At 36.2% G+C, this 25,095-nt stretch overlaps 1 protein-coding gene across 1 annotated transcript in view; it reads left to right on the plus strand.

Annotated features, from left to right (window-relative positions):
* Positions 1–25,095, plus strand: part of LOC134794963 (transcription factor egl-13) — a 313,114-nt gene that overhangs the window by 171,000 nt on the left and 117,019 nt on the right. Inside the window, exon 2 of the mRNA XM_063766836.1 lies at positions 5,668–6,192. Coding sequence (XP_063622906.1) covers positions 5,672–6,192 — 521 coding nt within the window. The 5' untranslated portion in view covers positions 5,668–5,671. The remainder of the gene's footprint in view (positions 1–5,667; positions 6,193–25,095) is intronic.

A 25,095-nucleotide genomic window follows, 5' to 3' on the forward strand; every position in this document is an offset into this window, starting at 1 on the left:
GCGCTGGAAATTTTATCTTGTAGCTTTTTTGTATTCTACTGTACAGGCCGCTAGAGGAAGACTTTTTCTACATCGTGACCTGTTTTCATTGTTTTTATACCTACAGGGTGGCCACTTTCTGGAAAACCGGGAAAACCGGGAAAAGTCAGGGAATTTCGCTAGTCATGGAAAAGTCAGGGAATTGTCAGGGAAATTTAATGGAGGTCAGGGAATAAAAATTGTCTCTGTATGTACAGTCGACGTCAAAGATATCTTCACATTTTTCGCCTTGTTTCAAAGGAGTAAGGTGCAAAAGTGTAAACATAAATATCTTTGACGTCGATTGTACATAATATAAGTACATAATAAAAAAACAAATCATTAATTTTACCATCTCCAAACATTATAAATATCTACTATAGTAGGTAAATGCGATCACTCTATCACATCACACTAATATTAAAGAAAAACGTGTTATAATGACAATGCTGATTAAGGACGAAGTTACGAAGGCTGAAATCATTTGGTGTTTGTATCAAGTACTAAGTCATAGCTAACAAAGGAGCGATGGACAAGCCGTGGATCTCTTTCCTCTGATGATTCCGGACTCTGATATCGCAAAAAAAATGCGCTTGCAAAGAACAAAAATAGCCTACACTGTTGTATACGGACGCCATATTTTTTTCGACAATTAAAAGAAGCATGTTCTGATTGTGATGTCGTTACCATAGGCTTTGACGAATCCCTTAATAAAGTTGCTCAGAAAGGGCAGATTGGACATCTTTTTCCGTTATTGGGACAATGAGAAAAACCTAGTCCGAAGTAGATATTACGGCTCAGCTTTTCTGGGGCACGCAACTGCTGCTGATTTGTTGGAGGCTTTTATTGCCACGACTGATGGCAATGACACAAAAAAAATATTGCAGGTTTCGATGGATAATATTTTTTTGCAAGACCTAAAGCCCAAACTCAAAAGTAAGGGCGAAGCAGGTGACCCAATTCTGCTCAACATGGGGAGTTGTGGACTTCATAATCTCAACAATGCGTTTAAAAAATCACTGAAAGCCTCGGGATGGAAGGTTAGCGTTTTTTACGTTCTCTATACTATTACCTATTCTGCTATAGCACCGCGCGACGTGAAGACTATACAATGTTTTCAGGCTCGAGTACATTCCCATTAAATTTTTGTGCAGTACGTACGTTGGCTCGAGAACGTTAGCGTTGTTGATCGCGCCACTAAAATTATTTCGTATGCTTTGACTAAGGGAATATCTTGTTTCGATCCCGCAATCGCAGTCAATACAGAATTCCGACGAGAGAGGCTCGATAAAGTGTTGGACATATTTGTCAAAAATAACCGGCTTTCAGGATATGAAGCAGATAACGCCAAAAGTGTCTGCAACATGAATCTAGTATTAAAACTGAATCTGGCATGAGGGTGGCGAGAAGTGACCGAACAGGATAGTCTTATGTATCTTTCAGTAGGAGTAGCAGCGAAAGAGCTATTATTGTTTGTCCTTGTCACAGTCTCACATTTTATTTGTTCCCCACCGTAAATTTAGTATGGATTATGGTGGGCAACAAATGAATTCGGCCAATCACAGTGTCGCATTTGCGTATGTTTTGTCCCTCACGGAGGCACGCGTATACCACTTCTATACGATCCTACCTTCTATGGTCTGCAATGATATTTGTAAATCACCTGAATTTGAGAAATGAATGAAACAATTTTCCATTAAGGATGGTCACCGACTGGATGATGTTTGGCTCGGTTTGATAAAAAAGGAAAATAAAGACATGCAAACTTTAATAAAAATGGTCATGGTGTTATCCCACGGAAACGCTTATAGTGCTGAGCGTGACTTTTCCATCAATAAGGAGATATTAGTGGAAAATCTTTCGCAAGAGTCTATAATTGCGCAAAGACGCGTTTATGACGCTATATCCTAGAGTCGGACCAAGAAAAGTCGGCAGCGCATTTGATAGCCCACGCAGTGCAAGTGTTATTTATACGTCATAATTTCATAGAAGTTTGACGTTTAAAATAACACTTGCACTGCGTGGGCTATCAAATCCGCTGCAGACTTTTCTTGGTCTGACTCAACCACGGCGGTATAGACAAAATAAATATTGAAAAAAAAAGATCCACGCGGCTCGATTATATTATATGATACATTTAATATCCAATAAATTCAGTAGTCAGAGGTACAGTCACCTGCAATAATATGTTACACAAAAAAGGCCGCAAAAATATCTGACACGATCTTATTTGTTGAGCCATAAGAGCGTGTCACATATTTTTGCGGCCTTCGAAGAGTAACATATTATTGCAGGTGACTGTACCTACTGTTTCAATTGGTTTTTCCTGTATACCTAGCTTTTAACAATAATGGTCAAAAATTAAATTAATTATTGGGTAACTGTAAGAACTGTCTGATAGCAAATTACAATTTTTAAATGCAATGAAACAGTACAAAAACGTCACCTGAAGTAGGATGTGAACCCACGACTTCCGTCTAACTATGCTTTCGCTCTTACCAACTGAGCTATTCAGATACTACTTCTTATTATTTACGTTTTTGTATTATTTCATTGTATTTATAAATTGTGATTTGCTAGCAGATAATTCTGCAAAAGCGCAAAAAATGTATTCCAATTATATATTTTATATTTATTACATTTAAGATTATGGTCAGGGAAAAACTTGAAAAAACGCCTGGAAAACCGGGAAAAGTCAGGGAATTTTAGTTGTAGGAAATAGTGGTCACCCTGTACCTATTTGGAGGTAGATAATTTCGCACTTTTTTTAAATTACAAGCTGATAAGTAATTGACCTTTGTTATACTTACACGTGGATAGAGACAACATAGGTACTTACTGATTCAGTATTTCATATTTTTCAGTTTACACTCTTGGGTTTAAATTCGATTCGAAATAAGTTGCAGGAATAAGAAATACTCTTTTATCGATTATATTTAGACTGTAGTTATTCAATGTTAACTCTTTTTCAAATAGTAAAATTATAACTTAATCTTTGCTTGTACAAGTCAGCAACAGAAGCTGCTGAGCAGGCAAGGTGTTCAAAATTACCTTGACGCGCTCTTATTGTCTTAGCAATAAAGTCGCGTCAAGTTAAATTTGAACACCTCGCCCGCTTAGCAACTATTGCTGCTGACTGTACGTGATTGATAACGTTATTCCGGATATTTTATGTAAAAGATGCCATTAAACCTATCGGAGCGGCTCAAAATTATCTGAACATGCACTTTAACGTATTAAGAAAAGAGCCTTTGTTCAGATATTTGTGAAGAACTTGGCCGCTCCTATATACAGGGTGTCCCAAACTTATGGGACATGAAGGGGAAGTACCTTAAATATCGTAGATAGTGTATTTTGCTCAAAGAAGACTTTATAAAGTTAGTAATTCTGCATCCATAGATTTTCTAAAAATGACTTGCTTCGTCTGGGAATCGAACCGACTTAAATGTCAAAAAAAAATCACCCTACTTTTATGATGCCAATCGAAAGAATAGCTAAAAAATAATAACTCTGCTTAAGTAACATTGTATTTTAAAAGAAAGAAACAACGTGAAATTAATCATTTTAATCAAATTAAAAACATACATGAAACTGCCGTAGTCAATTAAGTGGGTATTTTTTTTTGAAAATTAATTAATTAAATGCTCAAAATGTGATCCCTCTTGTCTTACGCAAATCGCCAATCTTTTAATGAGTCCGCTGCCTGTAGATCTTATCATTTTATGGTGAATTATTTCTTCTTAGGGATACGTGAAAGATATGCTATACAAAAAGCGATACGAGAACGTAGGCGAGTTGCAAACAGAATTGTGCCATATCACATCGAGTGTTCACCATAAAATGATAAGAAAATCTACAGGCAGCGGACTCATTAAAAGATTGGCGATTTGCGTAAGACAAGAGGGATCACATTTTGAGCATTTAATTAATTAATTTACAAAAAAAAATACCCACTTAATTGACTACGGCAGTTTCATGTATGTTTTTAATTTGAATAAAATGATTAATTTTACGTTGTTCCTTTCTTTTAAAATACAATGTTACTTAAGCAGAGTTATTATTTTTTAGCTATTCTTTCGATTGGCATCATAAAAGTAGGGCGATTTTTTTTTTTTACATTTAAGTCGGTTCGAAGCAAGTAATTTTTAGAAAATCTATGAATGCAGAATTACTAACTTTTAAAAATTAATTACAAAAAGTCTTCTTTGAGCAAAATACACTATCTACGATATTTAAGGTACTTCCCCTTCATGTCCCATAAGTTTGGGACACCCTGTATATGGTGGCGACTGTACTTTGAGCATCTAGATAAGAAACGAAGTTAAACTCGTTATTTGTACTTCGTTTATCCAATTTGCGAAGTGCAGGAACTTCGCAGACGCTCGTTTTGATTTGAACAAATAAACTGTTAAAGTTGATTACATAACAATGAAACATAGCTATACTTAAACTTACAGCAAGTATATATAATATAATATTAACATTTTGAAATCCGACCGACGTATGTATCTCGGAGACTAAAAATGAGATTTCCAAAGTCAGTTTATTCGAAAGACTCATTCTCTTTCTAATAAGCTGACAGTTACAGTTTTAGGCATGTTAAAATAGTCTTCTATGAAAATCGTTATGGTCGGATTTTCATATCCTACGTTACGGAATTTGAGTTAAGAGAGTTATATGTATATGCTACAGATGCATATTATAGTAAGGCTTATACGAATATACGCCTATGTTCACTTTTTGTCCGCTATATTCAGACAGAGATAAATAAACAAACTAGTTGGTTAACCCACCCTAAAATAAACGCCAAACAGTCTCACCTAAACGTCACGCCCCAGACTTACATAGAGGACACCTTAAGTCCAAAGGCAGTGCAATTAGCGATACCCAATTAGATGCTTTAACGAAGCGAGTTTGAGACTCCCCCACACTTCAACTCCATAATATCCTAACCCCCAATACCCTACAGCTGATATCAGCTGTTTTCGAACTGCCAGTAATCCAAAACCGAAATGCCCTAAGCGTATATCGGCTATGCATAAACGTAAACCGTTTTGGGGATCATAGTGTGGGGAAACGTTTGACGTCTGACCCGGGTTTTGGATAAGCGTTTGAACGATATGCTTGCGTTTGTAATCAAGCCGTCTTGACTGATTGCGGATAAGTAGATTTGGTGGATTGTCTTTGGGTGTTTGTAGTGATAGTGTTTAATTCGGATTTGCTGGTCTTAGGTACCACCAATGAATCAGTACCTAAGACGAGACGTAAGGGGGAGTCAATCTTTGGTATGCTTAAACCTCCTAGCGTACGTCCTACCGTCCTAATACGAGTACTAACTACCTACAATGATATTTAATTATTTCGTTCGATTTTAAAACAAAACAAATTCAAATAATATGTTCTAATACTATTGATTTAAATCACTACATTCAGCTTAGGTATGATAGGAACGTCGACATTAAGTTTTTGTTTTGAACAGCCAAAATTTTACAGTAACATACGAAAAGTTACTGAATACATCGAGGTGTCACACGATATGTTTTCATCAAGGCCCGGGCAGATGAAAAATGAAGGCTTAGGCAATGTGGTCATACTTTATATTTGAAACAACACATATTTAACTAACCAAATCCTTCTCCATCTTTCCAGAAACATGTCATCTAAACGAAAGTCACCTCCGTCGAAATTGCAAGAAGGTGCCGCCGACACGGACAAGCCCGAAGCCGGCCCGGCTCCCCTGGACTTCCCGGACACCCAGGAGGAGGACCAGACCTACTACAAGTTCTCTCCAAGTTCTTCCACCAGAAGTTCCATCAGCGAGGAGGATCAGTTCGAAGAAGAGAGACCGAGCAAGAAACAAAGATTCGAGCAAAGCTTAGAAATGACAAATAACCTTCTAGTCCCCTCCTCTTTTTTAAGTCTTCACCAAGTCAATGATCTTCAAGCTAGACGCCGCGGCTCCTCCGAATGTAGCAGTCCTGGTGCTGAAGCTAAATTGGGTCTTTGCAATAATAACAATTCATTGCTGAATCATAATAGCGCGCTGTCGCTCGGGAACCCGCATAAGCGGTCGATGGATGACGTGCTGAAGAGGTTGACGTCTAAAATGAACAATAGTACTATTAAAGAGGAGAAGAGGCCTACGCCGTCGACTACGCCTGTTAAGCAGAACAAGTAAGTTTGATTTCCACTTTATTTGGATATAGGTACACTATGGACATTCTATTATAGCTCGAAAGAAGTATTTAACAGCAAAATCCGAGTCTTCAAATCTTACGGTACGTGTTAATTGCGCTCTTTCTTAGAATAAGGTCAGACAGACAAAAAAGATGATTCTAGATAATAATTTGATTACCAACCTTCGTAAATAATAATTATGCAGTTTGTTTTGTGACGTAGAAGCGACTCAAATTATATGTATAAGTACCTATCCTATACCAAATACAACTTAGTCCTACCTGACTTCATGTCAGGGAAAAAACCTGCGGTAACATAATATGCATTAGAAATCGCACATAATACGAGTCATAGCTCGTATATAGCTAGGTTATTCCGCATTTACAGTTATCTAACGGCCAACAATGATAGACTAATTAATTTCCACATTATCAGTCACCTTCGTATCCATGTTATCCGGTGTTTTGTCTCACTTTGTTTACAATTACGTGCCATCTAGGAAGTAAGTCATTCAGCCGTAATGCTGAATAACGACTTGATTATTACATGTTTAATGGATGGTATTATGTACATTCTGGTCGTAAATGGCAATACAATGGCATTAATTGGGAAGTTTATTTTGTATCTACTTTCTAAGCTTAGAAATCTTAAATTAATAGCAACGTGTAGGAATTTAAGGAAAATTAGAGAAAAGTCTGCCCAAAAGTGGGCGCATAGCATACTCGACGAAGAAGAAGAAACTATTTAAAGAGTTCTATGAAATGCCTTCTAATAGTTCCATGATTTAAGAGCACTTTTATTGACAACTCTTATTTCTATTCTATACAATCATATATTTCGCAGAAAATATAGGTTACCACTTAAAGTTAAGACTGGAAACAATTACGTACACGTACCCCCTTGTGATTTAATTAAAGAGCGTGTCATCTGTCTGCTACATAGTTAAGTACTAATATCACAGATTCACTAGCAACATAATAAATAACTAAAGCATTTTCAATAGCCCCTTCAGTAAACTCAATAGCTTCCGCATATTTAAGGAAATGTTCCAACTTGTTGTCACGCTAAAATTATGATCCAATCTAAAAAGGGCTTAAATGTTACTAACACGAAGGGATATAACCCTTTTTAAACAAGGATTTTCGTGTAAAAAGTGACTGGAAATCCACGCGTCTTGCGGGTTTATAAGACGTTTCAAATTATTTCAACGTCCTAATAGCACTCATGGTATTCCCATCTCTTTACCTCAAATGTCCAATTTAAGAACGGCTTCTAAATCAATGACAACTATATATAAACACAGGGCAAATTACACTGGAGTTCAGTCAAGTTAGTAACATAGAAACACGTATAAGTCCTCACAGTATGCGACTATTCTCAGCAGTCGTTACACTGTTTAATTGACCATTATACTACTCATTAAAAACAATGTTAAGAGTGCGACCACCGCAAGCCCACTATAAAACCGCTAAACGCCAGTTAACTGGCCTTTTATAGCTATTTGGTTGGTCAATGGTCGCATAGTAGCATGATGGTGACAGGATATAGTTGGTGATAATACAATATGGCGGAACTGACAGGCTCAAATATTTGGCAAAATTAGAAACTGATAGTGTTATAGTGTACAAAGAACTAGAATAACTATAGTCTTGGTAAGAGCTCAACAATTACGTATAGTGTCGAGACTCAACGCGTTTGCTTTACGTCTATTTTTGTATGGGATTCAGAACAGCGCACCAAGCGGGACATTTTGCAAACTCAAAACATCAAAATGACACTTAACGTAAACGCGTACGTACGTCACGACGTTATCGAATGGGAGATCGTCGATTTTGGGCCCAGAGTAAACCATCACGTATATGGTACAGACTATTACAGTAATTATATACGCATTTTATTACTGAAAAAGATATCTTCTTTCCATCCTGTTACCCCCTGCTGGGGTGTAGGGCTCGAATCTTTTCCTTCCATTGACTCCGGTCCTGGGCAGCTTGGGTAGCCTCCTCCCACCCCATCCCCAATACACCCAGCTCTTGCTCCACAGAACGGCGCCAAGTAGATTTAGGGCGACCATGTTTCCGTTTTCCGGGCATCTTCCAGATCAGGGCCATTTTGGATAGGTGGGTGTCAGGTTTCCTGAGGATATGCCCAACCCAATGCCATTTCCGCGTCTGGATCTCCTTGTATACGGGTGCTTGCCCGGTTATTCTCCATAAGTGAGCGTTTGTGATCCAGTCAGGCCAAAAGATACGTATAGGATTTGCCTTAAGCATTTGTTCACAAACACTTGGAGTTTTGTCATTAGGTCTTTGCGGACAAACCAGGTTTCGCACCCGTACAGTAGCACGGCCTTTACATTAGAGTTGAAGATCCTCACTTTAGTTCTTCTCGTTAGGATAGAGGAGTTCCACACAGGTTTAAGCTGGCTGAATGCAGCTCGGGCTTTGTTTATTCGAGCTTCAATGTCAGCTTCCGTTCCTCCACTCTGGTCGACAATACTGCTCAGATAGCAAAAGCTCGCCACTTGTTCGATCTGGTTTCCCTTGATCAGCACCGGAGTTGAATCGGTGGTATTTTGGCGCATTTCCTTTATAATATTGAGTAAAAATGAAACGGGAATTAGAAATATATAATTAAAAGACATTATATTATTAATTTCCGTAAATCAATGTATAATATATTAACAAAAGCCTTGCCGTCATCAACATCTTTATTAGCATTGACATAACGCTCAAATTCACACAAACCGTGAGGTTTTTTCACTAAGGAGTTATAAAATCTCATTGCATTAAACTATAAGGTGGGTAGCCATAAGTCATAGTTGACATAAGTGTGTTTCGATACTATTCAAAATATTATTAGTGTCATTCATTATTTATTTAATATATACCTACTTTTAAATTCCTGTAAATTACTGTAAAAATGCCTAAAATAAGTAGTTAAGAAATATAGTAATTTGACTTTTTATTTAGTTACACAGTTTGGAGATTTAAACGAATTCAGAATACGACGATATCATGCTACTTTTATTTAACTAAACGCAACCATTTTTAACAATCTGTCAAATATTTTCAAGTAACGCCAACCTTAAATAAACCTTACTTCAATGAAAGAAGATTTAAAATGAATCTGTTCACTCTCCGTAGAAGTAACAATGAACTTCCGAATAAGATCAAAATATAACTTTTTATTGAACGCGGATACGATTTCAGTTTCATTTACATGTCAGACTTTGTCTATTTTCTTTTAAAAAGTCAAAACACTTTTACAGAATAGTGTGAGTAGTACTTATACGCTTTTGTATATAAAAGTTTTTCTTGTCATGTTCAAGTTTTTATTGCAGTATTTCTCAAAATTCCCGTTATATTTCGTGATTTTGTTTTTATCATCATGATCAGCAATTATAACGATTCCTATATATATTACATGTATACGTTCAATTTGCGAGTAGGCCCAAACGCCTAAGAAAATCGACGATCTCCTTTACTTTACAGCGCGCAGTTTGACGTCAAATACTGCAAGAATATGTCCGTTAAAAAGTATACATAATGCAAATGTAATCAACGACGGTTTAAGTATGTATTTAAACGCTTCGACCTAAGCTTTCACTTAAGCAACTATTATAATCATAGCATAAAGTTGCTTTAATAGCTGATGCAGTTACAAAGATTAGGAGATGCAACGGAAACTTTGTGAACACATTGTAGTTGATATGGTGAAACTCTTATACTGGCGTGGCGATTGATTTATAATCCAGTTTTCAATATTTCTTAAGGGGCCCACTGATTAACAGTCCGCCGGACGGTACCGGCCTGTCAGTTAGAACAAAATTTTGACAGTTCCGAACAACTGACACGCCGATACCGTCCGGCGGACTGTTAATCAGTGGACCCCTTTAAACTCTCTATTTCACAGGGATTCGAATCTGAATATAGTTTTCGTTACGCCATCTGCCGGGTGTGGCCTGTAACACGAGCAAATAATTATAGATGGTCAAGCAAATCTTGTCAGTAGAAAAAGGCGCGAAATTCAAATTTTCTATGAGACGATATCCCTTCCCGCCTACATTTTTCAAATTTGCCGCCTTTTTCTACTGACAAGATTTGCTTGACCAAGTTATAAAACATAGATTGTACTCCTCAAACGGTGACACTTTTGTTCAACAACTTTTAAAAATTATGAAGTCTTCCTATTTTTCATACAAAATAAATATTATCTTCAATGGACGCCATCGCCATGCCATATCATTTGTGATTGACGTTGCTTGCTTGTCACGCCTTAAACATAACAAAATTCGCAATACATTGCGTCTTAGAATAAACTTTAAAGTGTATTAAAAATCAGACCACAAGTTATTTTTAAAAGTTGCTGAACAAATGTTGGTCAGTATGAGGAGTACAGCCTACAGTTACAGTTTTTGCTCGTATTACAGGCCACACCCGGTATTCCCTTACCACGAGTCACTGACATTGACAGTGTCAACGATTTCTAAATAAACTCGAAGCACAATTTAAACCTCAAAGAATTATAACACTTAATATGTAAATGCTGCCTAACCGTAATTGTGTGTTACAACATTCTTCACCATTACGGCTATTTCTAAAATAACACAGTAACAAAACAACCTAGTTTATTGTTCACTATGTTTCCTGAAACTCTCAGTCCGAGCCGAGAGGACCATTTAGTTAATTTAATGTAAAAACGTGTTACGTTGTCTTAATTGTTTAAATTTATATGCTTAATTGTCTCATGTTGGTTGCTGTTTAGTTTTAGCTGTGGGAAGTTGGATATCTTGGATCTTTTTACGTAATTTGTCTTGTGACAAACGTGTTACACACTTAGTAACGTTTAGGGGAGAGTAGAGTTGAGTACGTTTATAACTTGCAACTAATAAAAATTGATGATCTACGAGTATAGTAAATTTCCCTTTTCATATTTCGTATAATTTCAAGAATTGCGTATAATTTCGATATAAGAGATAAATATACACAATTATTTGTGGCAACTATTACGCCGTGGACGGAAAGAGGCACTTGACGGTGAACAGACGCAATGATCCTATACAAAATGTTAAATCCAGGTTTTAAACAAAATAAACAACCATACACGTACACCATAAAAAGCATTATTTTATGGTGTACCTGACACGTGCTCTTTGCGAGGAAGCAATGCATTATTTTTGTTTTGTTTTTGTAAAAAAAATTAAAGTTCTCTGAGAACGACTCAAGTCTCTACAAAAGACTCGAGTATCTTCTTCTTCTTTTCGTGTAAACGGATCAAACTTCTTAAAACTAAATTTTTGTCTGCCAATACTTTGCCACTTCTAGCCCTCAGGGTGTAACTGTAGCTCGAGTATCTATTAAGTTGAAAAGAAGTCGAGTTTCGACTTTATTATACGAGTCTGAAAAACTGAGTCGAGTCTTAAAGCAGAGGACTCAAAAGACTTGAGTCCTATAATTAGTTTACCAATAGGTACTAATTTAAACCATAAATAAATACTTCAATTATAGATGGTCAAGCAAATCTTGTCAGTAGAAAAAGGAGCGAAATTCAAATTTTCTATGAGACGATATCCCTTCGCGCCTACATTTTTCAAATTTGCCGCCTTTTTCTACTGACAAGATCTGCTTGACCAACTATATTTATCATTTGCTAGCGTGGACATTATTATTTTATTCATAAGCCATATATTGTATGTGTACGTGTTGATGTTAGGCAATAAAGTGAGAATCAATACAATTTTACCCAGTGGGTGTAGCTACATATTTACTTACATACTTATGAACTAACCGTTTATATTATAATATTCACTTAAGCTCTGGGCATAACTCAATGACAATTTTTTAAGTTCTGTCACAAATTTCAAGTCGTTGAGTGACTTAATTTCGGCGGGCAACGTATTGAACACTTTAGCAGATTGCTGTCGTAGCAACAGGAGCCCGGATGTCGTGAGCAAACATTGAGTTTCATCATCATCATCTCAGCCATAAGACGTCCACTGCTGAACATAGGCCTCCCCCTTAACATTGAGTTTAGTCTGTCGCTATTAAAGTAATTTTTTTGCAGGAAATTTATTTACATGCCGGCGAACTAGTTTGCAGGCCTCTATTATATACAGTGCAGAAGGACTTTGGACATTCCATTTTCTTTCCACACATTTACTTACCTACTCATAAAATTTATAGGTACTTAAGTTTTTTGAAAAGAGCAAACAAAATTTTTAAGAGCAGCAAAAAAAACGGAAATGAATGCAAAAAACAGTGATTCATAATAGGCATATAGTAATATAACCGGAATTTAAAACATCCTCATCGCATAGTTCCACAAAAGATAACATATAACCACAGTAATTTGAGCCTTGACCCTAAGCAATTCATACTAGCCTATAGTTCAGGTTATGATGGTTATTGTTCACAATAAATTTAGATAAGCTTTAGAGGTGATTATAGGAGAGGTTAAGGCGATGTCAGCATGATCTGTGTCAATATTTGTGTTTGCTGTTATCGGCTATCTCATAATTAATAGCTTTTGTGTTGATTATTCGCAGTTACTATGGGATACATTGTTTGTTTATATTTTGTATTACTTAGGAACATTCCTAAGTAACGAGTAAAATAAATAATCTCTAATTTCAATAACTGCCTGTGCTCTACAGATGAGATTTATGAAGCGACATATATAAACCCTCAACCGCTATGTTACCATATCAAAATTAAGATATAGAAAGATTTCTTACAATTTAATTCAAAACGTCACATTGTCATGCCACATATCCATATCCATATTGAGACACATTGGGGTAATTTCGTCAGCGGGATAATTTTGAAAATGACTATAACAGAAGTACTATACTTTGGCAACACTTGTGCTACTGCAGCGCTTGCCAATGCATCTTGCTTACTGTTGCTACAATCAAAAGTGCTTATCGTGAAGGATATATTTGAAATATAACACTTTAAACTCTCGCGTTTTGTACACATATTTAATTACACAAACGGGTCTACCGCGATATAATTTCATTGTTTTTACCTTTAATTCCGACGTTTCAGCTGAGTTGCACCAGCTATGGTCACGGAAAGACTCGCATATATCGCGGTAGACCCGTTTGTGTAATTAAATATGTATAAATTTCAATTTTCAAAATTACCCCGCTTTCAAAGTTATCCCAATACATCTTACGTAAATCATTAAAAGAGTGGCCAAAACACGCGAAAACTGTCCATCTATGAAAATATGGTCATAGCACAATTAACCCCAGAATTTATGGTCAGTAGAGGCCCACCATCAGAAAAGAGACGCCGCGGCCCCCGGGCGCAATTAAACGCCTAATCGCCACCGCGAGGATTAAGACGTGGCTTAATGCGGCCATCTATCTCCTTCAAGCGTAGGCTGGGGCCTTGTTGGCAGCGGAAAGATTTGCCTTTATATTTTTGGAACTATTATTATCAGACTTGTACTTATAGTACAATATCATAGTGTACAATCTGTTTTATAGATATATACATTTTTCAGTCTTTGTTTAAATTAATATTCCGTCAGGTGACAACCAAAACACACTAATTACCACCGCAAGTTCATAGCCATAGTGAACCATATTATTACTAAAATAAGGTTGATTTTTGTTTAATGATTTTTTTGTAATTTGTGAGTTTTGGTTATCACCAGACGATTCGAAGTTGAAATATTTATAATTGCATGGCATATCGTATTTTATATTACTGCCATACTCAGAGATATTTAGATTTACTCATGATTTCCTATAAAAACACAGTTCCGATTTTTGTTCTATTCCATTCTAACCAAAATTCGTTAAAAAAATAATGATTTTATAACCTAATCCATGGCTGTTAGTTTAGCCGATGGCTTTAAAAAATCAACTAAATTGTATTATATTATGACACTTAAGTACGAATGCAAATATTCATTTTCATCAGTCAATCTATTCATCTTCAGCGACTTATTTCCCGTAACATACTCTCCCGCCCTCAGCTTACATCTTGCACCACACACCACTAAAAACTTAAACAATGGTCCAACAGTAATTTGTAGTGATATATATTTCCAGAGCACATTGTAACTGCTCCAAATTATGAGAGACGTGAAACATTAGTTAATGTGAATATCTTATTTATGATTGTCTTGAGCGATGACTGTAATAACTCAATTCTAAAAAGTTACAAGTCTTAAACAAAAAGGAAGTAAGCGCGCTCTTACGTCCTTTTTACCAAAACTTTAGTACAATTTGTATTCTGGGTGTCGTAAGCGCCGACCGCGCTATGGCATCATATCTTGGGGAAAGACATACGAAGATTTGACTGTCGTTAAGTCGTTTTAAAAGCAATTCAAAGGCGGTACTTGGTTTTAGTAACAATGCGTTTTGCTTTTAAAATATTGATATTAATTTGTAAAGCGTTAGTATGTGATTATTTTTTATGAGTAATAGAGTAAAAGTATTGTGGGTGAAAACAAAGATGGATGTAACAATTAGGAGTTGGAGATTAAGGTTACAATGTATTGTTTGTACTGTGGCAACGACCGACTATAATATTGTATTTAATTCTTAATTGTATTCATAATTCTTTACATTCAAATTAACTTTACATATGTGTGTCGTGGTCAAAAATCGAGGGTCTAAATCTTGGTTCTGATGTATACGGCAGATAAAATCGATCTCCAAAAAAATTACTAAAAATTCGGTAAAGGTAAGTAGATAAGTTTGTTTAATTGTATGTGTGCTCTCTGAACAGCCCACGACTCATACAGGTTGCCCTAAGACAATGAAGCCCACACATGGCGGAACAAAAATACCTACAGAAGGCGTTGACATAGCGGAATTTCAAGGTTTAATGTGCAATTTGTCTAAAACCCACGTACGAAAAAGACAAAAAATCTTGTATGTCCTATAGTGTGAATATCGTTGTTTTTCTAATAGTACTATTACCTGCACCTAATGTCACCACGTCACCAGTGTTAGTAATTAGTTATTCTTTGGAGACTTCCTTAACACTCAAGTTTTTAACCTTAGAGTTCTTTTAAAACTCGAAACTGGACTCGAAAAATGCAAAAGTAAGTCACAACATTATGCTAATGAATTGCGTCTATTATATTGTATTAAGAAATAATAAACATACTTGAGCATTTATTCATAACACAACAGTTATTTATAGCAATTACGAATGAATTAGATGTTATCATTAATCAAGAAGCCCTATTGTACTACTTATTAAGCCCCTTCATAGCCTAACTCAGATGGTTTGTTAGAAGTTATGGTTGAATTATGTAGTTGACGGTTTGGCTAAGTGTTATAATATTTTGGCCGCTTTCTAACAAATACAAATGTCAAAATGGGAAATAAAATCAAACGATTATCGACGGCACTTTATAGAGTTGTAGTGCATAATTAATTTCCATCGTATTTTTATGGAAACGTACGAACGTGTTTTGCTATTTCAGTCAGTCATTCTCGGCGCAAAAACTACTGAGGTCGATTGAAGTAGCATGACAAATATATACGAAAGTTTCCGAGAACGTACGATGGAAAACAATTATACACTACATCTGTAGATTTGACAGTTTTCGAATAATGTGCTTAGGTATATAGTCACATCTCCTATACGAGTAGAATATAAAATATTAATAACGGCGCTCGAATGTAACAAAACGTAAGGTTCGTTTAGAAATTTAGGACTGGAAAATACGAAAGGATGCAGGTATTAAGGAGATACGGTGGGTGATTATTATCAGAATATAATTACTATGTATTATAAAAATAAATAATTTACGCAATCACATATTATTTCTGAATTCAATAATTTGACATTATACATTGTACTTAGTCTGTGGTCCGCAGTCCGCACACGTGACAATGAAATATGCGATGCGCAAACGCAAGACAATCGACAAGGCCACAACGAGGCTTTGTGTGGACAATGGCTGCTTGTGACGACACCAGAGATTTGCTCTACGGAATGTTTCATAATGTTTACTGTTTTGTTTTCTCATTCTTCCTTGTAAACTGTGCTAATATCGTCCTAACTCCAATGATTGGCCCGGATTGGCCCATTTAACTTAACTAAAGGCAGTAGTGGTGATTTTCAGGGGCCAATGATGGTAAATTAAAGGGGGGAGTTTACTCAATTTTCTTCGACATGTGCATAGTTAGTTTAGCTACCACTTAACACGCCGTTTGTAATCTATGGAGTAATATGTCACATGTCATATCGCTTGCGTTGTGTGCCCGTAGCGTAATACGTAGATTTCATAGATTTACCTTTTAGTCTCTAAATGATTTCAGCGTTTTAAATTTCCGTTAAAAACAGTATTTTGAACATTAAAGCTAAAATATTCTGTACCCCTACTGTAAACATTCGATAGCGTGACGTACCTACGCGTTTGCGTTAAGTGTAATTTTTATGGGATTTTGAGTTTCCAAAACGTCCCGCTTGGCGCGCTGTTCAAAATCCCATACAATAATAGACATAACGCAAACGCGAACGCACGGCAATCAAATGCGTTCTGATCAAATCCGTTAGCGCATAAATTTAGGTATTATTCTAATAAATTATTCCGCACTGGTCATTGCATGCAACATCTAATTTGAATAGGTAACTAACATCATTAGTTACATGTCGATTGCCACAATACTCAACATTATTCGTCAAAACCTGATTAGAACGAGAAGTAATGCGGAGGCAATCTGTATTACGTAACTTTTCTGATTTGCAATAGGAAATGTTATACACTCAAGCAATAAATACGGGTAATTTTGTACGGAAATGATATCCAAAGTGGCAGTTTTCATTGTTTTCAAGTGTAGGTATATAGAATTTGCAAAAAAAAAGTTATAATTCTGGTTTTTATCTTGAAAATAGAGTCGTTTATAAGTATGTCAAAACTGTGTAACCTAACCACTAAATATACTTAATGCATTATTGCTTTTAAAATGATGACCTTAATTAGTATTTAAAAAAAAATAAAAATAAAAAAGCCCTTTATTCATTGTAACGTGTTTACATAAAAAATTTAAAATAAAACTATGACTTATAATATGTGTTGTTACTAATGAATCCCTAGTGGGTAAAGGCCTCCTCCATTGCTGCCCATTTGTCCCTGACGAATTGACGAATCCAGCAACATAAAAACTAGTTTGATGTATTCAAAAGGTACTTAAATACACAATACAGTACGTAGCGGCCCCCTTTTTTAAATACCTGTCGTTAATTTTACATAATCACGATTATTTAGCAGTGGCGCTAGTGTGCACGTTGATGGGCTTTTAAGTAGGTAAATTACATTAAATTTGAAGATGTCTAAATAATGTTAGACCACACGAGGCAATGACGCTCAAAATTGAGTAACCAGAATCGAAAGTAGCCTAAAATTAGACCTAGGTAATACTAATAAGTCAATAATGCATTAAGTATATTTAGTGGTTAGGTTACACAGTTTTGACATACTTATAAACGACTCTATTTCAAGATAAAAACCAGAATTATAGGGCTCTTAACAAAGAAAATTCAACTCCAGTTTCTTACGATATATCGATATGTCTCATAAATGTGTCGTTTTTAGACTAAATGTACCACTTTGTCGTAGTCAATAGCACCTGCAATTAGCATAAAGATGGTATTATTGTTTACTGATCAACAGTGGAGCATTTAGCCTAAGAACATGACAACCTATTAGAACACTTGAAGATAGGGGGCACATGACTACATAACTATTTATTAGGTATCCTAGTACTTAGGTATTAAGTATTTGTTAGCTATCGATATTCAACTTACACGCAAACATCCAATTTTAGAAAACAGCGGACGCATACCTCAGCGCATTAAAATTCTGGCCTAGAATATCAAATTATCGGCATAGCATCCAGCGTACGCCGCAAGAGCCAAATGTCACTTGGACGCGATGAAATTACGTTTGATTTTGTAACAAATAACCCTATTACATTGCAAAACAGCCGTTACTATGTAGCCAACGATTTCCCGCCTTCAACATTTGAAATTGGAATGCAGCGCTAAGCGCAACACTGTGATTGGTTCATACAATATTCAGATCGTCCAATGGCAGCGCGCCTGTGTAGCCAGTGCATCAAAAATTCCATCTGAATATACCAGTGTGGCGAGCACTAAAAATGATAATACCCTAACATGGTCAGCACAATTTCGAATGAAGAATTCATAGCGTTTTACATTTGGGATGTGATTTTATTGATCACAACGTATTGGACGGCGTCCATTTTGTTTATTGAGGTGTATTGGTGCGGATGTTTATAGGACCATTCTGCAGAAATGATTTTTCTAGCAGTTAATATATTTTATGTTTATTTTTTTAAGAGCATTCTTTTTTAAATAAAGGATAATTAGGAATTGCATCCTTCAAATAAATAGCATATCCTTTTAGTAACTAACATAGACGCAAAGTCCTCTAATTAATCAGTGTCCTTTTTAATACTGGCAACAGAGGAAACCGCGAACATTATTGTTTCATCATTACCTACTACGAGATGGACCAAATCAGAAATCAGAAAGATGAAGAAGATTATTTCTTTTGTTATCTTTTTAAATACTCTGGCGTTGCAGAAATATAAAGATTAGCCTTATCCTCTAGGTACAGCGAGCTGTTAAAGTGCATACCCAGTTCATGAATAAATTCCATATATGTAGTGCACTTTTGCAGCTGTGTGTACATACACTAGTGGCTCTGTGAGCTGTAGACCTCGCGAGCTGAGCTTAAAACTGAGTAAATGTATGGCTTCGTTGTTTAGAAGAATTTAGAGAATCTAATTTGACAATTAAAACCTTAACTATCGAACCTGCTTACAAAATTCGGGAATTGGTTTAGAAATGCGACCAGTAGAGTAGAACAGATGGACATACGAAACAATTTTTGGCTAACAGGCCAATTCAAACGTACACTGATATCAGAATGACGTCTAACTGATGTCATTTAGTTATCGTGCATTTCGCTGGTTCTTGTCCGTACATGTATTGGCGCAAGCGAGACGCACGATGACTACTAAATAACATGATAAAAATATCATCCCGATGTCAGTGTACGGTCGATGCCCCTTAAGTATACACGTCGCCATACTAATTGTATAGAAAAGTGGATAGAGTTAGACCAAGAAAAGTCTGCAGAGATTTTGACAGCACACACAGTGCCAATGTTATTTGTGCCAGTGTCAAAATCTCTGCAGACTTTTCTTGGTCTAACTCTACTTATGTTAGGAAACCAACATTACCTTTGAATTAACCTGTAAACTGCAACTAAGAAGCTTCGTGGACTCGCGAGTGTGGCCCATAATTTCCGAAAATCATTTTTTCTTCGAGGCAATTACTCCGTTCTCATATTTTGCGTTGCCCATAATTTCCCGAAATCATTCATTCTCGGTAGCAATTACTCCGTTCCCATATTTTCCCAATGGTTTTCTTCCGCAATCGCCTATTTTTAATATTTTTAAATTAATCTTTTCTTTCTTTTAAATATCTAGGATAATATTTTCTTGTTACTGTATGTTAATAGTGTAGTAATTATATTTGTTACTTGTAGGTATTTCACATACAACAAATATCAAAAACACTAAAATTAAAGCATAATCTAAAAAACTACAAGTAAAAACCAAACGCTGTCAGCCAATAACTCTAACCTACCTATCTCTGGGAGCAGATTCGTTTTTAGGGTCATCAAAAAAAAATAACCCTAACCTACCTATCTCTGGGAGCAGTTTCGTTTTTAGGTTCATCAAAAAAAATAACCCTAACCTACCTATTTGAAAAAAACCTGGTTATTTTTACCACTAGCATTAAAAAAACCGGCCAAGTGCGAGTCGGACTCGCGTTCCAAGGGTTCCGTATATTACACAATTTTTAACAATCAGTGCCGGATTAAGATATTTTGATGCCCTAAGCATTTCTAGGTGCCCCCTCTCCCTAGGGTCATCAAGATTACATTGATTTTTTGGTAAATTGAGAGAAGTTCATTGCCGCATTACAGCTGAGAATGGAAATCAGTCACATCATTTTATCACGAAAATTGACAGTGCCGCAGCAGTAATGTTGCAACAGAGTACCTAATGCTGTTGCAGTCGCCACCCGAATGTCACCTTTATCATAGCGTAGAAAGTAATAGAAACGCGAGCGAAGCGAGCGCGGAAATTTTTCGATATAAAAACGCAATATGATAGACAGTTGTACATTTTTACTTTTAGTATGGAAATCAGTCACATCATTTTATCACGGAAGTTGACAGTACTGCAGCAGTAACGTTGCAACAGAGTAATGTTGCTGCAGTCGCCACCCGAATGTCACCTTTATCATATATCCTTATAAAGTAATTGAAAACGCGAGCGAAGCGAGCGCGAAAATTTTTCGATATAAAAACGCAATTTTAATTTTAGTCCCAACCAGGCGCGAATCCAGGATTTCATACAGAGAAGGGATGGGACAGTTTTCTATCAGCCTAGCTTCACATAGGGCTCGATATTTAAGGGTCTCAGCGAGGTTGTTTTCATGCATAAAATATGCAAGAAAGCAGAGAGCTTGGAATTGAATTGGCGAAGTGTGAGAAAGGCAGTAGGCCCAGCTGCGAAAGAGGAAAGCTTGGATTTGGATCCACGCCCAAGTGTAATTAAGGCAGAAGATCAACTTTGCCGTAAGGCAGAAGGCCTCGCATAAGACCTAACGCCGAACCGCAAAAGAGTGGGTTGAAATCGAATCTATGCATGTAATCACGACTCTTCTACTGCTACCGATTGTTTCCCAAAGAATTACGCGCCATTATTTTTGCAAATTAGCTTTTGGACAGCTAAAAAAATCGTGTGGTAAAAACGATGTGTCTGTCCCTAATTTTAAAATTTGTTCACCTTTTTCAACCTGGCATTTTGGTGCCCTCCCTGAACGTGGTGCCGTAAGCACGTGCTTGTTTTGCTTATTGGTTACAAAGTCTTTATTAATTCAACCATTAAAGTCGATGAGTACAAAAAACTTTAAGCTAGCTCTCAATTTAACATTTTTTTTAAACATTATTTTTAATTTGACCTTACAATTACTCGTAAGTAGGTAAGACCGTTAAATATTTAAAATTATTATCTTATCAGAAAATTATCACCAATTACTCTAAGAAAACTACTACTCTAAGTAATTCGGCACTGTTAACAATGTATTTTTTATGTGAAACGTGAGTGAAATCTCTTTAAAAAATCCGTAGGGGTCGGATTAACTGTAATTAAGTCCGACTCACGCTTGACTGTACATTTCTAATAGGTTTTCCTGTCATCTATAGGTATAGACCTATTTTATGTATTTTTTTCAAAATTTTAGACCTAGTAGTTTCGGAGATAAGGGGGGAGGGAATGGTCATTCTATGCCTATTTTCTTGAATAACTTCTAAACTGTTGATTCGAAAATTATAAAAAAAAAATATTTGAAATCCTTACAATAAGCTCTTTCATTTGATATGTAACATGATATAGTTTGAAAAAATTTTTTTTTCATTTACCCCCCAAAAGTGGCCCCCATGTTTAAAATTCATTTGTTTACGTTACATGTCCGTATTCGGGTCACAAACTTACATATGTGTACCAAATTTCAACTTGATGATGTCGCACACACCTTTAGCCTATCCTCAGCTAGATGGCGTGACGACACCGTTTCATATTTAACAATTTTAACACATAGATATCAGTGAATGAACATGGATCAAAATGATATAAAAATAATAAAATCATTTATCCATATATATACATTATTTGATAACTTTATGCGTTTTCATTTTAAGTTTTAGTCGTGTGTCGATAGATGGCAGTAAATTTACAGTGACTACAAAACAAAGAGGATTTGAAGAAGAGAGTTACTGTCATGGTAAATTATGTAGCTACAGTTCATTTACTGCCATCTTTCGACAGAAGATTAAACCTGTTTGAACGCCATTTGACTTTGATCCTTATTCTTTAACTGATATGTGTTAACTTTTTAAATTTTAATATTCACGCCATCTACTCGAGCATAGGCTGAAGGTTGTGGCGCCATCGCTCGAAAACATGGAACCATACCTTTGGCCTATAGTCGAGTAGATGGCGTGAATATTATATTTAATAAGTTAACACATATCACTGAAAGAATAAGGATCAAAGTCAAATGGCGTTCTAACAGTTTTATGTTCTGTCGAAAGATGGCAGTAAATTTACAGTGGCTACATAATTTACTTTGACAATCTGTCTCTATAGACTTTATTCTCTTTGCTACAAAATTTACAATGACAGGACCCCTCTATACTATCTATTCTTGTTGAGCCCGGGAAAGCGCAACGTACGAGCAACCTACAGCTAGTTCCCTGAGCCCAAGGTCGACCACTACCCTAGGCAATGTTAACCCCTCCGATTTATGGATGGTGACCGCCCATGCTATAAACGTAAGTGGAAATTGACTCCTGGAACAGCCATGCCCTTGAACTAAAACCGCTAAAAAAATGTTCAAACAAAAACTCAAACGAATACGCTTACCTCGCGCTTCGCGCTCGCTTGATCAATCAGCAATACGATGTTTAAGTGCAAAAAATAAATAAAAAAAATTGCATTTACTGGGGATCGAACCGGGTACCTATCCCATATCCTTGCTTGTAAGCGTCTTTCCAACTGCCCTATGATAGCATTTAGATGAGCTGACGAAATTTGGTTACTTATTCTCGAGTAACAATTTAAATATCTAATCTAAAGAGAATAAAGTGTATAGGGGACGTGCATGAACTATAGGGGGCAGCACAGGAGTCGTCAGATCTTTGGCGCGAAGCGTAGATGAGTAGTTTATGATTCCGATGTAGCCCACGAGATGGCAGAACCTACTATGCACAAGGAAACGTACTTACGAGAACGGTAGATGGTAGCACTTGCTTTGGCAATGTACATGTGCACATATGTTTCCGATTCAGGCCACAAGATGGCAGGCCCTCCAACGCGCACGGTCCCTATAGTGGGCGTGCGTGAACTATAGGGGGTAGCATAGGAGCCGTCAGATTTTTGGCGTGAGGCGTAAATGTGACGTTTATGCTTCCGATGTAGCCCACAAGATGACAGAACCTATACTATGCACCTATGCATAAGGAAACGTACCTACAAGAACGGTAGATGGTAGAACTTGCTTTGGCAATGTACATGTTTCCGATTTAGGCCACAAGATGGCAGACCCTCCAACGCGCACGGTCCCTATAGTAGAGGGTTATTGTCATACTAAATTTTGTAGTCACTGTAAATCAGTGCTGTAAATTTACTGCCATCTTTCGATACAGGATTAAAATGAAAATGAATAAAAAATATCAATAAATGTATATATGTATGGATAAATGTTTTTTTTTATTTTTAGAACGCCATATGATTTTGACCCATGTTCTTTTACTGATATGAGTAAAAATTGTTAAATATAAAATGGTGTCGCCATCTAGACGAGCATGGAGGCCAAAGGTATGGGCGCCGTATATTCAAGAATCAAATTTTCTTTAAAGCGCAAAAAGCCATCATCTCTTGCAAAAATTAAACGAATACGCTTAGCCCGCGCTTTTCAAAATAAAATAATAAAATAAAAAACAACAATTGATACGAAATTTAAGTATAAAAAAATACAAAAAGTTGTGTAGCAGCATACGATTACTGGGGATGGAACCAGGGACCTCCCGATGCAAACAAAAAAAGCAAACGTTTGCAAAATGCGTCATGATAGTTCTTACTAAAGCTGACGAAATTTAGCTACTCATTCTCAAGTAAAAACGAAATATCTAAATACCGCCGAAACCAGCGATACAAATTTTCTGAATTTTTGGACATTTAATCTGAGCTGTAGACCTCGCGAGCAGAGCTTGAAATAACATGGTGCTAAGAGCTTTAAATACACCGTGTTTTTTTTGATTTCCGTTAATTTCAAGGGTGCATTCCTGAGCTTAAATCAAGTAACTTTCTCAAAGACACCGATGTTCTAATTAAGTCCATTTCGGAGATAATCCATAATTTATTTTTTTACTATAAGGCCTCTACAAGCGTGTACACTTGCCTTAGGGCCGGCTTACATATTGATTAGTGTTTAGAATGAGTTCATACATTTGCTACTAAACTTAAGTACAATCTCGGTCGATTGATGTACGAAATGACATTGATATGTTACAGATTTCAATTGTTTGGTTGAGTTAAATGTAATGCCCGTGTTACAACAACGCTATATGCTACATTTAATTACTTTTTAAATAAAAAAAAAAAACAAAAAAGAAAACAAAAAAAAAATATTTTTGAAAATTAACTATGCCATTTAGTTCTTATAAACGTACTTAACTATACCCCGAAGTTAACGGAATTCAATAAAAACACGGTGTATAGTAAATTAAAGAAAAACAATACGAAATTTATGTGTAAAAAAATACAAAAAGTTATAATATCCCAGCATACAATTACTGGGGATCGAACCCAGACCCTCTGTGCAAACAGAAAAAGCGAACGTTTACAAACTGAGCCAAATAGTTCTTAGATGGGTTGACGAAATTTAGCTACTCCTTCTCAAATTAAAATTAGTTAAAATTAAATATCTAAATACCGCCTAAACCAGCGATAATTTATTTCTGCATTTTTTACTATTAACTCTGTAAACATGTTTCAAAAAGAAAAAAGTCTTATGATATCGATACGACTATTTGTTTAGGCGCCAGGTATCACGACTCCGCCATTTTTAAAAATTTCCAAAAACCGGATTGACAAAAAAATTTTATTTAGTCATAAAATTCGGTCACAAAATTTCACGAGAATCGGTTAAGAATTGCGACCTGTAGAGGAGAACATCCGGACATACGAAAGCAAAATGCCCGAGTCAAAACGTAGACCTTCGCTTCGCTTCGGTCAATAATAGTTAGTCAATACACGCG

The sequence above is a fragment of the Cydia splendana genome, chromosome 11 (assembly GCF_910591565.1).
Source record: "Cydia splendana chromosome 11, ilCydSple1.2, whole genome shotgun sequence".
Taxonomy (NCBI): Eukaryota; Metazoa; Arthropoda; class Insecta; order Lepidoptera; family Tortricidae; genus Cydia; species Cydia splendana.